Source organism: Cetorhinus maximus, chromosome 32, assembly GCF_964194155.1.
Source record: "Cetorhinus maximus chromosome 32, sCetMax3.hap1.1, whole genome shotgun sequence".
In the NCBI taxonomy this organism is placed as follows: Eukaryota; Metazoa; Chordata; class Chondrichthyes; order Lamniformes; family Cetorhinidae; genus Cetorhinus; species Cetorhinus maximus.
This window is the reverse complement of record NC_135910.1, coordinates 12,956,857-12,973,815: the sequence shown is the minus strand read 5'-3', so window position 1 is coordinate 12,973,815 and position 16,959 is coordinate 12,956,857. Positions and strand designations below refer to the sequence as shown.

General features: G+C 41.9%; 1 protein-coding gene across 3 annotated transcripts in view; it reads right to left on the bottom strand.

Annotated features, from left to right (window-relative positions):
- Positions 1-413: 413 nt before the first annotated feature.
- The window catches only part of ap2s1 (adaptor related protein complex 2 subunit sigma 1), a 29,473-nt gene continuing 12,927 nt past the window's right edge, over positions 414-16,959 (bottom strand). For 2 of the 3 annotated variants that reach the window (XM_078533445.1, XM_078533446.1), the window contains exons 2-5: positions 14,581-14,730; positions 9,024-9,137; positions 5,556-5,615; positions 414-2,226 (exon numbers count right to left, since the gene is read on the bottom strand). In XM_078533445.1, coding sequence (XP_078389571.1) covers positions 2,125-2,226; positions 5,556-5,615; positions 9,024-9,137; positions 14,581-14,730 — 426 coding nt within the window. In that variant the 3' untranslated portion in view covers positions 414-2,124. The remainder of the gene's footprint in view (positions 2,227-5,555; positions 5,616-9,023; positions 9,138-14,580; positions 14,731-16,959) is intronic. The other variant, XM_078533448.1, reaches the window with a different exon arrangement.

The following is a 16,959-nucleotide window of genomic DNA, read 5'->3' as shown; positions in this document are numbered from 1 at the left end:
TTCCAGTCTCAGAACACTGAGATAACTGCGCTCATCTAATTCTTGAGTATCCCCGATTGGTGGCTGTGCCTTCAGCTCCCTATGTCGAATTCCCTCCCTAAACCTGCCTGCCACTGTATCCCTCTTTAGGAAACTGCTTCAAAATCTAACTTTGACCAACCTTTTGATCATCTGCCTTAATATCTTGTGTAGCTCGGTGTCAAGTTTTGTTGAACAGTGCTCCAGTGAAGCACCTTTGGTTGTTTTATGATGGTAAGGATGCTATATAAATACAAATTGTTGTTGTTGAATTGCATTGGGAGTGACAGCCTAGAGTACGTGCGCTGGAGTCTCTCAGTGGACAGGGAGAGCTCGATGTGTGTGTCCCCCAAGCCGTTGCATATCTGTCTAATTGTTTTTGCAAATGCAGAACGATCATTTCTAGCATTTATTGTGACACGTTGCTGTCTCAACACAGCAGCGCAAATCTAGCGACAATTACAAACATGTTCTCGCACTAAGTGAAACCAAGATTTTCCATACACATGTACTTCATTCAAACACCCACACAAAAAAAAAAGAGGACTAGGCAAATGTTTTTTTTTTAAAAAAAACACTGTTTGGAAAGCATTTTGCTTTATCCCAAATACAGGTCTGTGCCAATCACAGACCTACAGCCCTGCAACAATACAAAGTGAACAGTGACTAGCAACCCCTGGTGTTCAGTCAACATTCACATTTATTCTTTAAATCAGATAATCTCAATAGCTTTCCAAGCTCTAGACATTTATAAATCCAGAAATTCTGCTGCTAATTAACAATTATGTGGAACAAGGCCGCAGGCAGCTGTGCCACTATTGTTCAGAGACCTGGTCAATGGAATAAAGTAAAACGTTTCTACAATATTTTCTCCACATTCCTGAAGGCAGTTTAATTACAAGCTTTAATTATCACAAAGTCCACTTTCTACTCGAAAAAAATGATAAAAAATTGTAAAGAAAATACTGTTCTCTGTAAACTATGAATACGGGATACTGAATTCTGGCTATTTGACTGGTGATTTTCTTGACAGCTTCCATTATGCTTACCTGCTGAAGAAAATGGCATCTAGATGCGTCTGCGAAATCGCTCATCCTCAAAAAGTTCTGAATCAGAAACTCCAGATAGTTCCCTCCCCTTTAGTATAAACCAACTATTACATTTTGGTCCCTGGGAGTGAGGAGCATTACGAAATGCAGAATACACCTGGAATAGGGCTCCACTTACTTAGCTCCAACAGGCCTAATTAAAACAATACTCCCAGAGTATTTGGTAATAAATTTAGATGGGGCACCATCCCAAAGTAACAATGATGCTGGGGCCAAATAACTTGGCTTCTTGAAAACTAAACTGAAGGCAGCGCAATTGGCAAAAAGGCAAAAGCACACTGGCCTTGTAGTGTTGTCACTGGTGGTCTTAACCACCACACTGGCACCCATGCACTACACCCAAGGGATGCACAAAACAAAATACTTTAAATGTGTTTCTTGTGTGATACCTGTCTGAAGTTTGGTCCCACCACCAATATTTCTGATGTACATGGCTCTCTGCAGGACCAGCAAAATGTACAATTGTGTCAATGGACCCAGTGAAAATTTCACAGGCCCACTGTTGCTTTTATTTGATCTTCTAGTGACAATACTGGCGTTCCACTGCTGAAAGCTCAATCTTGCGTTCAGATTACCTTAGTAGTTTTGCAGTGTGAATGCGCTCGCTCTTTAACCAAAATCAAATTGGCTCGCTCCAAAGTAAGTATTTGCCTAGTGCCGGGGCTAATTTGACAGTGCATTCAACAAAATCCAGGGCTTTATATGGATACTGATTAATCAACAGCCAGATAACCAGAGGCATAGAGGTCCCCATACAATCAGATTAACTCATTACAGAGATGCTGAAGCATTACAGGATATTTCAGTGGGTTTTGACAGATTAAATGGTCATTCTCCTGTAGTAATTGGGTTAACATTCACTGTTTCCTGTCTTCCTCTCTCCTCTCTCATACACACAGACATACACATACAAACACACACACACACACTTGCACCAATGGAATATGAGAGGAGAGTGCTGCTGTTTAAACATCCTTTCGATCTGGGACCAAAGTTTTTACTCCAAGGATTGTAGCATGAGGAGCTGCTTTAGCACCTTGGTCTGGCTTGTCTCCCTGATCTCTCCTGCTAGGAACATCTCATCCACCACTGTGTACACCTGCAAGCATAAAAAAGAGACAGAAGGTGTGTCATTACATAGAAATCCAGAAGTATTCACATCGCTAGCATACTGAGTCACTGGGTGAAGAAAAGACATATTTATAAAGTATAGAGAAGTATTTGCAGCACAGAAATGGTACATTCTACTTAACAGGTTCACACAAGGCTCTTCAGCAGAATTCAAAGGAAACTTAAGAAGAATTCATAGTGTTATTGTGTGTCTATCAGACAATCTATTCCCCAGAAAGTTACTTACTTGCTGTGTATTTTCAGCACTTCAAATTCATTTCTGGATCAAAGTATTTACAACACAGACGGCCATTTTCTCCAACAGATCCATGTAGTTTATGCTCTCCACGAGCCTCCTCCCATCCCTCGTCATCTAAACCCATCAACACATGCTTTTATTCCTTTCTTCTTGCGCTTATCTAGCTTCCCCTTGAATACATCTTTTCTCAACTACAGAATGTGGTAGCGCGTTTCACATACTAACGACTGCCTGGGAGAAAGTTTCACTATTGGATTTAAGTGACTAGCTTATATTTATGGCTCCTCGTTCTGGCCTCGGCCGTAAGTGGAAATATCTGCTCTACGTGTACGTTCTTTAGGTATCCTGGTCAATTTTCTTCTCAGTGCCTAGATACGATGAAGCAAACTTACTGTTGTATTCCCACTTCTGCCCTGACATCAGCTAACTAAGATTAGATCAACTAACCTGGGGTCTCTGTGGGTGATCTAATATCACGGCAAGTTTTTGTTATTCGTTCTTGGGATGTGAGCATCGGTGGCAAGGCCAACGTTTATTACTGATCCCTAATAGCCCTTGAGAGACTAGGTGAGACACCTATGCATTGAAGGCAGCAATTTTCTACAATTTTTTTTTACTTTAAAGCTCTGGACAATATAGTTCTTCATTCTCAACTAACAATAATATGAAGCAAGGCAGAAATAGTGATCAATATAGGCAAGAGAGCTCAATTTTCTGATAACGTTCCCTCTATCTCCCAACCGACCAAAATTAACCTGTTATATGAGGGACTAAGACCTCACACTGTATATTTTTTATAAAATATGTGTAGATATGCTCATCACTATTTGTAAAATTTTAAAAACTGAACAAAGACCTTTAAAATGGCTGAAACTGTCTATCTGTGACCCCTGAACAAAACCAACCACTTGGCTGTTTTATGAAATACTTACACCTTGTTATCTCTTAGGAGCCACCAACGACCACCTGTGATCTATACAGCCCAACTTCAAAGAGAACTATACAAAGGAAATCTGCATTTAATAACCCAGGTTGGCCAGAAGGAGATGGGTCGTCTTCTAAGACAAAGGCTCCGTAACTTTCCTTTTGATTCCTAACGGCTGAGTCATTTACCAGTCGTTGGAATCCAGGTGATGGATACACATCCTTTGTCAAAGATGGTGGAGAGGTAGGAGTCATGTGACATGGGCCTCTGGCTTGTGGAACAATATTGCCTTGCTGAACTGACTAGTCTCAGTCTGTTGTTTAACATCTGACTAGCAGGCCACACTGAAGGAGCTCTGGCCCAGGTTGGACACCTGGCCCCATCTACCCTGCTTCTGCTGGAATTCCCATCGCCTACAAGACTGATTCATCTCTGCATGCTTACCTCATTGTGTGAAGTCAACACCAATGGAAAAATGAACTATCCAGCATTGGTTTTTAGCCCACCAAATACGAAACAATATTTATTTTGTCGGTGGTCTCTGTACTGTAAATCTTTCTTTTCTCTATCCCTCTCTTTACTATCTGAATATGAGGGGCACATTGCAAACCTTCTTTTGTGTTTTGAGTGTGTGTAGATAAACTAACCCTTTGAGTTCATCCTATCTAGAGTTTGTGTGGGGTTATTAATAGAAAATTGGATGCACCAAAACTGAGGGGTTTGGAAATACACCATCACTTATAAAGAGGGAAACAAATCAAACCTTTGTGTTTACGGACAGGTGGTCAGAGGAGAAAGTAGTACTGTTTAAATTAACCTCCCTCCTGTCCATAACAGGTATAATGAAAATTCGATGACTGGATAGTGTTGAACCTTGCTCAAACAAAGGGTGGGACAGCATTTACAAGGATTGCATAAGTGATAACTGGTAAGATTGTGACATAGTTACAGCAAGAGAAAAATTGAACCCTTTGGGATACAATTATGTTGCTCATCAATCTAGCTCTATTCAAGATTCAGTGTTACATGGGAGAATTCAAGAAAGGTAGGTGAATGAAATTTGCTTACAAAAATTAAGCTGTATATTAATAATAGATATGCGCTTCCAAAATGGATTTATATTTGGAGGAAATATTTTCTGACACTGGCATGAAACTTTGGTAGTTACAGACATGCCTGGTAGTAATGAGAATAATTTGAGGGGATGAACTAGGATACCAAACAAGAAACATATTGGCACAACATTAAAGACTGTTGGTTAAATGGGGCTTTTTTCCTATCTGTTATTAGTATCAAGAAATCACAACATACATCCAACATATATTTAACAGAAGCGTGACAACAAACAGGTCAAGCAGGTTTATATAGCTGAGCTATATTTATCTATTAAAAATCTCACAAAGGACATGCATTTACTGCACACAAATCTCATTACTTGTTGCCATAATTTTTGATGAGTCTTTTCTGTCATTGTTGTCAACATTTCCCAATTTTGCTATGTTAATTGCCATGGTGTACGGTAGCATAGTGGTTATATTACTGGGCTAACAATCCAAAGGCCCGGACTAATCCAAAGACACAAATTCAGTTCGGGCTAAGGAATTTAAATTCAATTTATTAAATAAATTTGAAACAAAAAGCTAGTATCAGTAATTGTAACCATGAGACTACTAGATTGTCATAAAAACTCACCCAGTTCACTGAGGGGGAAGGAAATTTGTTGCCCTTACCCAGTCTGGCCTATGTGGCCCTGGACCCACTGCAGTATGGTTGACTCTTAACAGGCCTCTGAAATGGTCTAACGATCCAATCAGTTGTACCCAAGGAGGCAGCTCATCACCACCTTCTCAAGGGCAATTAGAGATGGGCAATAAACGCTGGTCTTGCCAGCGACACCCACATCGAATGCTTAAGTGAGCCACACTTGCTCTGATCTGAGTTGCTGAGTTCAACCCTGGGACACAATGGACAAACCCAAGCACTTACCCCACACAGAGGGGGAAATTAAAATATTAGAGGCCAAGTCATCTCTGACCTCTTTCTCACTCTGAGCAGTGAGCTTCAAAGTGGATTGGTAGGAGGGGAAAACAATAAAATGGGGGATGGGAAGGAACAAAGCAGCACAATAACTTACCTTGTAGAAGTTGAAGACAAGATCTAATTCACAGACATTATGGAAATATTCATTCAAAACCTGCACAATAAGAAGGAGACAACATGCAAAGCAATGTTAATAAATCTTTATTCATACCTTCTTTTATAAACATGAGGTCCTGCTTGAGTTGGGGCAGTTCAATTTTATACCAGACAAGGAAACAAACAGTGGTTACTCTGTTAACAAAAAGACTGATAGATCAGGACCAGGAAGTACAGGCACTCAAAAGGTTGTGTCATTCTATGGTGTTTTATTTTCCTATCAAGAGCAGAAATAGTTCCTGCATATTACTGTACCGCACATTTTGGTGGAACGGTTTGGCCAATATCATTAACATTCAACATTTGAAGTCCTGGGTCTGAAGGCTGATCCAATAACCGGGAGGTTCCCTGAGAACCTTTCACGGTTCCATCTATCATTCAACTAATAGCTGCTGAACGGCCAACCCTTCTCTCATCCCCAGCCTCTCTTAAATGTTTTACGGATACTGCTTAGTGTTTGCTCCTCTGCATGATTTTCTTCCATTCCTCCTACACTTTAAATCCTCTTGCCTATTGTATGCCTCTGCCTTCCAACATGAAATCAGGACCTGTCACACTGCCACTTATTCTTAACACAAGCTTTACTTTCCCCAGTCTTCCTTTCCACCTATCGTCTATAAGTTTTTAAGCTCCAAGCCGGGTGTCGTTTAACCACTATTGAAATAAATCATGAATTTAGGAATTTAGTTCTGATGGAAGGTCATCGACCTGGAACATTGTCTCTCTGTCCACAGAGGCTACCTGACCTGCTCAGTATTGCCAGCATTATCTATTAGTAATGAATTTAATTCATCTTTCAATCACTTGTCAACCATAAGCCTTGACACTTCACCTGGGTTTCTCAATATCTAAAATAAGGAATTTACATCTGCATACATTTTCTGACGAGATTTTGCCCCTATGTCTACCATTTAAAATGGAAACCGTCTATGTTAAATTGCCAAGCTGTAATTGCACCATTCTGCCAGTGGAGGTGCTACACTGTCACAGCTGGCAGGAGGGACTCATTATCACAGAATCAGAATGATTACAGCACAGAAGGCCATTCGACCCATTGTCTTTGTGCCAGCTCTCTGTAGGAGCAACTCACCTAATCCTATTCCTTTGCCTTTCCCCCCTAGCCCTGCAAATCATTTCTCTTCAGATAATTATTTAATTCTCTTTTGAAAGCCACAATTAAATCTGCCTCCACCACTCTCAGGCAGCGCATTCCAAATCCTAATGACTCGCTGCATAAAAAAAAAAGTCTTTCCTCATGCTGTTCCTTCTGTTTTAAGCCATCTTTATAACCATCTTAAATCGGTGTCCTCTGGTTCTCAGCCCTTCTGCCCACAGTTTTTCCCGATCTACTCTGTCCAGGCCCCTCATGATTTTGAAAACCATCTCATCTCAATCTTCTCTGAGGAGCCCCAGCTTCTCCAACCAATCCATGTAACTAAAGTACCTCATCCCTAGAGCCATTCTCCTGAATCTTATTCGCACCCTCTCTAAAGCCTTCACATCCTTGTTAAAATGGACATAATACTCCAGTTGGGGCCAAAGCAGTGTTCTAAACAGATTCATCACAACTTCCTTGCTCTTGTACTCTATGCCCCCATTTGTAATTCTAGCGACAAATTTACATTGACAGTTTCATGTGGGCATGGAGGACTTCATAATAACCAAAATATATGACCTTTAAATGGAGATCGAATTACACCCGTGCATCGTGACGCAACTATCCTCTGTCCTCTAATTATGAGGTTTCAACACTACAGCAAATTGATGAGCATATACGAGAAATATCAAGACTTGGTACGAACATTTTCAGAACTTACACCTCCACTAGATTTCAAAGCACAGGTTTCTGGACCCCAACACTTATCAAATCCAGAGATTGCAGGTACAGACTTATATCAGGTTGCAATGTTTCACAAATGGCTTCCATAATGTTCAAAAGATTTTTGGCACTCTTGGCACTGAGTACACTTAGTCCCGCTAAATAAATTAGAAATTTGTGACTTATATCGACACTGTGTCAAAGGTTTGCTCCCCTCACAGATTTGTAAATAGTGGAGCATGATCCAAGTCAGTTTTGCTTATAAACAGATAACAAAGAGATAAAATAAACTTTTCAATACCATTTTCACAAACTGACACTTAGGATGGGTTTTCTAAAGGACTGAATCCCAAATAGCAAAGTAACCCCTTTCGTCAGTTCCCGCTTTTAACTAAGTCAAGGGCTTAGAATGATAGAATGAAGCAGCACAGATATAGGTTATTCAGCCCATCGTGCATGTGCTAGCTCTTTGAAAGAGTTATCCCATTAGACTTAATGGATAAAGGCCTCACCCACCATCGATTATTGCAGCACAGGAGATCCCGGTTTCAGTTATCAGGGTCTGTACTGCTGCTCTCAACCAGGGTACTGGCTGAGCTAATACAATTGACCCTCTCTGGGCTAGGAAGGAGGGAAACAACAGGGTTCCTGCTCCTAACTGTCAGCCAACTGAACCGCACTGGAAATTGCATGAATATCGGGTGAAAACAGGATCAGGATTACTCTTGATATTCTTGTGGTTGAATTGTCTATCGACACCCAGAACATAACAGAAAGAATGGATACTTATGTTAAGTACCAGCATCTTTGAAAAAACTCAATCAGGAGTCAGCACCTTTGGGGGAGGGGTGGAGGTTTTTAAGATTAAAAAAGATTTTGCCCCTCAGATTAAAACACTCGGTGGGGTGGGGGGGGGGTGGGGGGGGGGGGGGGGGGGGTCGTCACTTAACAATGATTCATTTACACAACTGATGTCCTGCAGACTTCTGTCTAAAGCTCAACCCTGGTGACATCCCTTTCCATTACTGGAAGGACAACACAATCACCTTTAAATATCTCCACTGAAAAAGGAGGAAGCAAGCAATGACAAACTTCTTAGGAGACTAGAACGTGCCTACACAAACTCAGTTTGCGCCGATTTCCTGCCTTGGCTCCTTATCTAAATGCCCATTCTTCATTTAATAAACTGAACGGCGAACCTAGGCAGGCAGGTGGAAGGCATCAAAATTCACCTGAATACTTTTCTCGCCCAACATACACTCGCGCACACTTCAAAGTAGGCAACCAGGGACAGGAAACCTGGCTCTCCCTCCTCCATCTGCTTTCACTAGGTCCAGGGGTAGGGCTCCCAAAGGTGCTCCAGTTCACATCAGCTAATGAATAGGTTCGCTCCAGTGACATTCCTGTTCTTGATAGCTCAACGCCCACAGTATTCTTTTCCTTTAAGATTGGTAATCTTTCAGTGAGTGAACCACACAAATAACTTGACACTGAAGGCCTTATAAAAGATTGCCAAAAATGGTTTAGAGCCAAAATTAAAAACATGGAGGTTACATCAATGTGTTCCAGCTTACAGTTGCCTCTTACCTCCACAAAATTGTGGATAGCTTCCAGGTAGACCAGGTTATTATCATTGACATCCACACAAATACAGAAGTAGAGGCCAGCATAACGCCGATAAATTATCTTGAAGTTTCGAAACTGCAAAGGGAACAGAAGAACTTGTGAAACAATCTTGATCGCTGGTGAAGCAGCTCTATTGGCAGTAAATACCTTAAAGCTTAATATACTCACAGTCTTGTGCCTATCTATCCCTGTTAGTTCCTACTTTTTTTTTAGTCATTTTTAATCCTAAATCAAATTTATGTTAACAATATCCCAGTAACACAGTAGCAATGCTACTGGACTAGCAATCCAGAGGTTGAGCGTTCAAATCCTCATGGCAATAAGTCAGCCACATAGGGTCACATGTAGACCAGACCAGTTAGGGATTGCAGGTTTTGCTGCCTAAAGGATTTTTAAGACCAAAAAAAAACCCAGTAAACAGAGTTTGTCCTTTCTTCTACTGCCTGTATAATTCACTCACCTCCTCATTCGGCCTTATCCACACCCCAGCCATGACTATTTCCTTCCACTTTGCTGCTCTATGCCACTTCATCCTTCCACCTCCATTGTCCCCCATTTCCTTTCCCAATTTGCTCATGATCCTACAGCTCCACTATTCAATATTGGTCCTAGACTCCAGCTGAATGTATCCTGGTCACTCATTCCACAACAGTCACCTCATACCCAGTACACCCCCACTACATTTCCCAGTTTACTTAACCTATCTGTGAATATGATGTGAAGTTTGGGTTAGATGTGATCCTGATGCATTCCCCAGAGCTCACCCCAGCCGCCACCACCCCACCCGTGCCACCTTTACAGTTGATTAGCCTGCTGACACCCACTTTACCATCTTATACAAGAATGCTCATTTAGGCAAGTTGCACTGGAAGGCATTTGGCTTCTATGGAACCACAGCCATCCGCCTTGGGTCAATGGGAGCGCTCTTGCATCCAAGCTACAAGGTCAAGGGCTCCAGTGTTACACCAGAGGCTTGGACACATAATCTAGTCTAGCAGTTCAGTGCAGTACTGAGCGAGTGCTACAATGTTGGCGGTGTCGACTTTCAGACAAAACGTTAAACTGAGACTCTGTCTACCCTGTCAGGTGGATGTGAAAGATCCCATGACAGCATTCGGAGAAGAGAAGGGGGATTTCTTCTGGTGTCCTGGCTGCCATTTAGCCAACAACCAGCTCAGACATTGGGGATAGTGTGTTTGATTGTTTTAAATTCCTGACAAACACCAATCTTTACTTTTATGCCCGGGGCTTGGATGAAAGCAGGCAGGTTGCCGTTTGTTTAAAAGGAACTGCACAGCTCATTTTAGTAACTATTGCTGAAAATTTAAACACATCAAGATTTTTCTCCCCTATTTACCTATCCTGGATTACAAATCTGACTACACTTCTAAAATAATTAAAGCACTTAGGTCACGAAAGTTGCTAGATAAATGTAACTTTTTATTTTTTTGTTTTAAAATGTGAACACAAGCTTAATTTTTTAGAAGCCAGCACATGCAGCAATGTAGGTTCAGTGTCTCTTCCCTTTACAAAGCAGAAGAAACGATTAAATGTAGAGTCAAGAAAAAAATTTAAAGCGATATAAATGTATAAGTGGCGGGCAGTATAGTGTGGCAGAGTATGGATGCAGTACTGCAGGGGAATACAGCCGTTTGCATCAAACTCATCCCTGCAATTTACTCTTCTGTTAGTGTCTCGTAAAGGTGTGTAGAAGGAGAGGTGAAGTGTTCTGCAGAGGAGAGGGGAGAAAAAGCAGCAGGTACCAGAAGCGTTATGCCTGCTCTTCTCTCTGGCTGAAAATGGTGACTCAAGCTGGTCAGTCTTGAAGCATGTCAGCAGAACAGGTTATGGAAAGCATCACGGCTGACGCTGGATCCTGTCCTTCATAAGTGCATTCACTTTTCAGCACCGATCAGGAGAGAATCTCAGTTGATTTTTTTTTTTCTCCTCTCCAGCCGAGAGATACAGAGGCCAACTGAGGTCTCTCAGCTCTCAGCCTGGGTAAGATCAGCCAGACAGGGAATTGACTTCAGGAGTCTGCATGGCTCAGTATTGTACCAGATGGTGCATTTTTCTACTGAGCCATGGGAGCAGCTGAGCTTTCTCCTTGTATAACAGATCACAATAGGTGACAGACAAACCAGGTCACGTCCACCATCCCTGGCATTCCTTCCCATCTGGAGCGTTTCTTTTTGCTGAATCAGTTTCTGGGGTCTAAATAGCATTAATATTTCTTTCACGACTCATTAACAGTCAGTCATTGCCAAGTCCCTGCCTTGGCATTAACCACGCTCCGTTCCTCACTCTATTCTCTTCGCTCAGTCATATGTTAATGACAGATATGGAGTCTGTCAAAGCTCTGTGTTGATTGGCTAAATGATCATGCATGTGGAAAAGGACAGAAAAAGAAAAAAACCCACCCAGGTCAAGGGTTGAAGGCAGTGGCAGTAGCTGGCAGTGACAATAAGACAAACCTGTCTATAAATCACTATACTGGAGGTTTATGTAAGGCTGCTGTTAGCATTGTTACATCTTTGATACTCACATCCTAAATCAGAAAACTGAATTCTGTTATTATCAGCTATTTGAGATTCATGCAAGTTAATGGGAACATGGTTTAAAATTTGAGTTCAGAATCAGAGGCTTCATGGTATGCAATCATGGAGGCTCCTGAAGACAAAATGCTTGGACAATCTTGGTTTGGTGGTTAAACATAACACATGGGTGGCATTCAGCTCCATAGAATAGAAAGGCTACTTATTTCTAGTCTGTGACGGGTATACTGTCTATCACTGAGGAACAGCCCCGTGGGCCTGGTATCTGTGAGCTCCTGGTGCCTCAGTATAAATCAGTGCCTTCTGAAGAGGGGAGAAGAGAGAATTATTTTTCAAAAATAACTCAAGTCCCACTGCTCCACTGGTGCTGTGCTGAGTTCACTACAAGTCATGCTGTATGAGCTTATAAAAAAAATGTCAGTACTCAGAGGATTAATACAACTCTCATAACGCCTAAGGAACAAACAAACCAGTGAACTAACAGCAACACAGCACAGGACTAATTGGAGCAGTGTGTGAAACTAATGACTCAAAGGCAGTCAAGTTACATATTAGGTATGTCTCACCAGAGTCATGCTAGCATTGTTAATACATGAGTGTCACTACCATGAAACATCTACCAAGGCTACATGTGCAAATGTTACCATCTGAGAGATAATTCTTCTGTTGACTCTGCCAGATGTTAGTATCCACTTTTAGTGACAAACAATCAGATTTAGCTGTGGTGTTTGGACACCTATTTCTATTATAAATAGAATGTGTCAAAGGCATCAGTTTTGAGAATCCCACAATAAAAACTGGAATTTTAATTGTAGCACTCCAACTGTTGGCCCAGTGGAGATGAATTAACTCATTACATATCAGGGCATGAATCAGTGATTTTTTTCTGGTGAAATGTTCAGTACCATTTGCCAATTGAGCAGTGAGTTTCTTTTCCCCTTCAGTTGGTCAGCTCATTGCTTGGTACAAAGTAACTCCAGAGAACAACACCAGAAGGTTTAACCCTCAGTTTATGATAAATTGGTGGATCTCAGCTGGGGTGGAGGGGTGGGGGGGAGGGCAGTGTTACAATTGGTTTGAGAGCCTGCAGATCTGGGCATCTTGCTCCAGATTGCTACAAGCCATACTGCACCAGCACCACCACCACCCCACCCTGCTGGGCATTGGGTGAGCCAGGCTCAGCTGCCCACTTCGATCGAATATCCCGTCAATAATCCCCTTAGACGCAAAGAATAACTAATGGGATAAGCTGCCTAAGGATGAGGCCTGCAGGAGAGGAGTGGAGCAAAATGAAAAAACTGGACTGTTCAAAGCTGGAGCCAACAATCAGCGTTAAGAGCATTACTTTCCCTCCAGGGAAGAGATTTTAGATACTGAACAGCGACCTTCAGTGTGCTTCAACATGCACGACTTTAGGGAGCTTTAACTTCAGCTTCTTATTTAAGGATTCTCAATTGGTCAAGGCTGATAGTTTCTCAATTAAAGTGGGGACTAACATCTGACTGAGCTAACAGAAGAAACACCCTTCAGACAGTAACATCTGCACAAATGTAGTCTTCATAGGTAGCACTTCAAAGTGTCACTGATATATGAACAATGCTGGACTGACTCTGGTGAGACATACCTCGTGTATAACTCAATTTTTAAAAAATAAAACCTACACAAATCACAAACCGTGTGACTAAGAGCCTCAATCGTTCCTCCAGCAAAAACATTCAGAGTTTGCACTTTGCTCTAGATATACTGATTACCCAAATGCCAATGTGATGATCTGTATGAATTATTATTTCTCTTATTTTACCACATCTTTAAGTCATGATGCATTGCTTAATACCAACAGGTTGGGTAGATTAGCCTTCATTCCACGTTGACTATCACATTTTCAACACTCCAACAATAACTACACCTCAAAATTAGTTCACCAGCTGTAAAGAGCTTTGGAATGTCCAGAGATTGTGAAAGGCGCTATAGAAACGCATGATGTTTTTAAAGTCTTGCTAATGTGGCCTGATGCAATTGTGAGTAATCTGTGGAGAATATTTTTACCTCCTTTCCTGTTGGGGATTCAGCTTTCAACTGGATAGCCAAAAACAGGAACTAGGGGGCGCCGTTTTAAAATTAGGGGTCGCCCTTTTAGGACAGAGATGAGGAGAAATTTTTTTCTCTCCGAGGGCTGTGCGACTTTGGAACTCTCTGCCTCAAAAGGTGCTGGAGGCAGGGTCATTGAATATTTTCAAGGTAGAGGTAGATAGATTCTTGTTAGGCAAGGGAATCAAAGGTTATCGGGGTTAGATGGGAACGTGGGAATTGAAACACAAGATCAGCCATGATCTTATTGAATGGCGGAGCAGGCTCGAGGGGCCGAATGGTCTACGCCTGTTCCTATTTCTTATGTTCTTATGACTTGGCTCGTTGGAAAGAAAGCAATCAACTGCCCCCACCATCCCTGCATCCCCAACTCAACTACACAGTGCATCCCTTTATATTGCATTTTCTTCTCTGATTGCCCCTCCCAAGGCACTTAATTACAATGGGTACTATTTCATAGGGAGTAACCACTAGAGGGAAGGTAGGAGAAAAATAATCACTGGATCAAGTGGCCATACTTTATGTGTGAGCATAAAATTTGGTTATCAGTAAGCTATTCAATTGTGAGAGGCATCACAAAGGAACCTAATCCCCTCCTTATCCAATACTCATGTGTTTTCCAACAATAGTCCCTGCCAGAAATCAGCAGAAAGACCCTTAAGCTGATTTATCCTTTCTTAGTTCAGATGTGCTAACGGCAGTTGTAGAATGCAGGTAATTTAAGTACTAATGTGCATGTGTTTGATAATGCAGGGCTTCAAAGTGTTGAGGGGGTGTGAAAGAATGTACACAAGCAAAGCAAAGCATCAACGTTACAGACGGAGAACCATATACTTGACCGAGGCAGTCTCAAAAATCCTGCAGCCACACTGTACCTCCACAAAGTTGGTGTGTTTGGCATCACGGACGGTCACCACTGCATGAACCTCCTCAATGAGCTTCTGCTTTTCATCATCGTCAAACTGCATATACCACTTAGCCAAGCGGGTTTTCCCAGCACGGTTTTGAATAAGGATGAAACGGATCTGAAGAGAGAAGAGTAAACTGATAAACTGGCTGTGGTATCATCTTTTTGACTGAATTAGTAGCATGGGGAAACTTAGTAGCAACCTCTTAGAGGGAGTACCAATGTGACAAGTGAAGCACTCCTTGTATCCCTTGCGCATTTTGCAAAGTACGTTCCCCTCCAATTTGTCCGTGCTACACATGGGGCTGCAAATTTTTCTCCAGGCCTCTACCAGCGCTCAGCTGAACCAGCCTCACAGCAGGGCTGCTATGTTGGTAACTCAACAGAGTAGGGGCAATAGAACCCACGTCTCACTATCCTGTCATACCTGTTCATTCTTTTACCCCCATCCAGCAGCTGCCAACACATTCTGGCGTCTCATTCCATGGGTGCCAATGACCCTCTGATACTCTGCCCAAGTGCCTTTGTGAGCATCTAGACTAAGAGTGTAATTAGGCTATTCAATCTTGGGGTGCATTGCAACGGAGTCTGATCTTATCTGTCCCTGATGTGACTGGAAAGCATTCAAGCATGGAAAGGACGCTTCCATCCCTCACCCAGGAGTGCCAGGATGAAATGAAGCAACACCCACAGGATGAGATTAACCATAACAGCACAGACCAGGGATCAAACCTGGAATTTTTTTGGTCTTTATGGCCCAGTAAAATCCTCATTGCTTTTGAAGAAAAGCAGTAAGAAAGTAGATAAACAAATCGCAAGTGGGCAACATCTAACCACTAATATCTTCAAAACATGTCTAATGGGTTTTCTTTAGATAAACAGGAATAAAACTGTTCTATTGAGATGGTTTAATATAAACTAACAGCAGGAGATTGTGCTGAATCTACTCAAAAAGAACATTCCTAACAAATGTTTAAGCATTGTAAAGTAGCCAGCCAATGTTTAATGGTTTCTATAAATTAGCAACATGCCTCTCAAATTGGTTTTCGACAACCGGGATGGATGTTACAGTGCTGACAATTGGTTGACCCATTCTTTCAAGCTGGTCTCTGGAACTATGGAAGAATTGAATTTTGAAGTGGCTTGGATCCATATGATTAAAAACTGAGAGGGTTCCTCACATTAAAAGGAAGTCAGCATCAAGTGGACATGCCACATATACGTGCGCACACTTTAAGAAGGCTCTTCCAGCAATTCTCCACCACTGGATAGGATACAAAGAAAAGCAGACCTTTTGCTCATCTCTTCCTCTTTTTGTCAATACAATACCAACAACCAGCACACATCTGGTCTTTTCTCTTGTTCACCCTAAGCTGCCATCCTATGTGCGCCTCCTTCTGCTCAAATCTTGACTGTGTTAGTATCAAGATTTACTGCCCTGTCTCTTATTCTAGCTAACTTAAAAAAAAATGTTCTTCTGATGTGGTTTGAGGGATTAGGATGTGAACTATTCATCGCAGAGTAACCAGCCTCTGATCTATTCTTGTAAAAATGGTGTTAATATGCCAGATCTAGTTTAGAATTTAGTTAATGGTAACCCCGAGCATGTTGATGGTGGAGGATTCAATGCTGGCGATGCCGTTAAAGATCATCGGGAGGTGGCTGGGTTCTTTCCTGTTTGAAATCATTATGACCTGGCATTTATGTGGTGAGAAGGGCACTTGCTACTTCTCATATTATCCAGGTCCTGAGGTAGGCTGGCATGCCCTACCTCATTATTAGGAGTTGTTGTTAGAGCTGAATATTATGGAATTGTCTGTGAATAACCCCCTCCTGACTTTATGACAAAGAAAAAGTCATTAATACAGCAGCTGAAGGTGATGGGGCTGAGGACACTTCCCAGAGAAACACTTACGATGATGTCCCAGTGCTGCGATGACTAGCCTTTGACAACATGGCCATTTCCCTTTGTATCAGGTTGTATCAGGATCCTCCAGTGGATCTTTTTACCTTTGCTGCCCATTGACTGGTTTTGTTCGGCTTCCACATCGCTATACCCTGTCAAATGCTGTCTTGATGTTGGGGGCAGCTACTCTTACCTCTCCTCTGGCATTGAGCCTTTGTGTCCATGTCTGGATCAAAGCTGTGATAATGTTCGGAGCCATGTGGTTCTGGCGAAACCCAAAAGGAGCAACTGGTGTTGCCTGATGGAACTATTTTTGACTCCTTCCATCATTTTTCTAGTGATTGGGAGGAAGCTGGTAAAAGATTGGGTTAGATTTATCCTGGTTTTTGTAGATACAACATAGCTGGGCAATCTTCCATATTGCCAGCATCTTAGCTACAC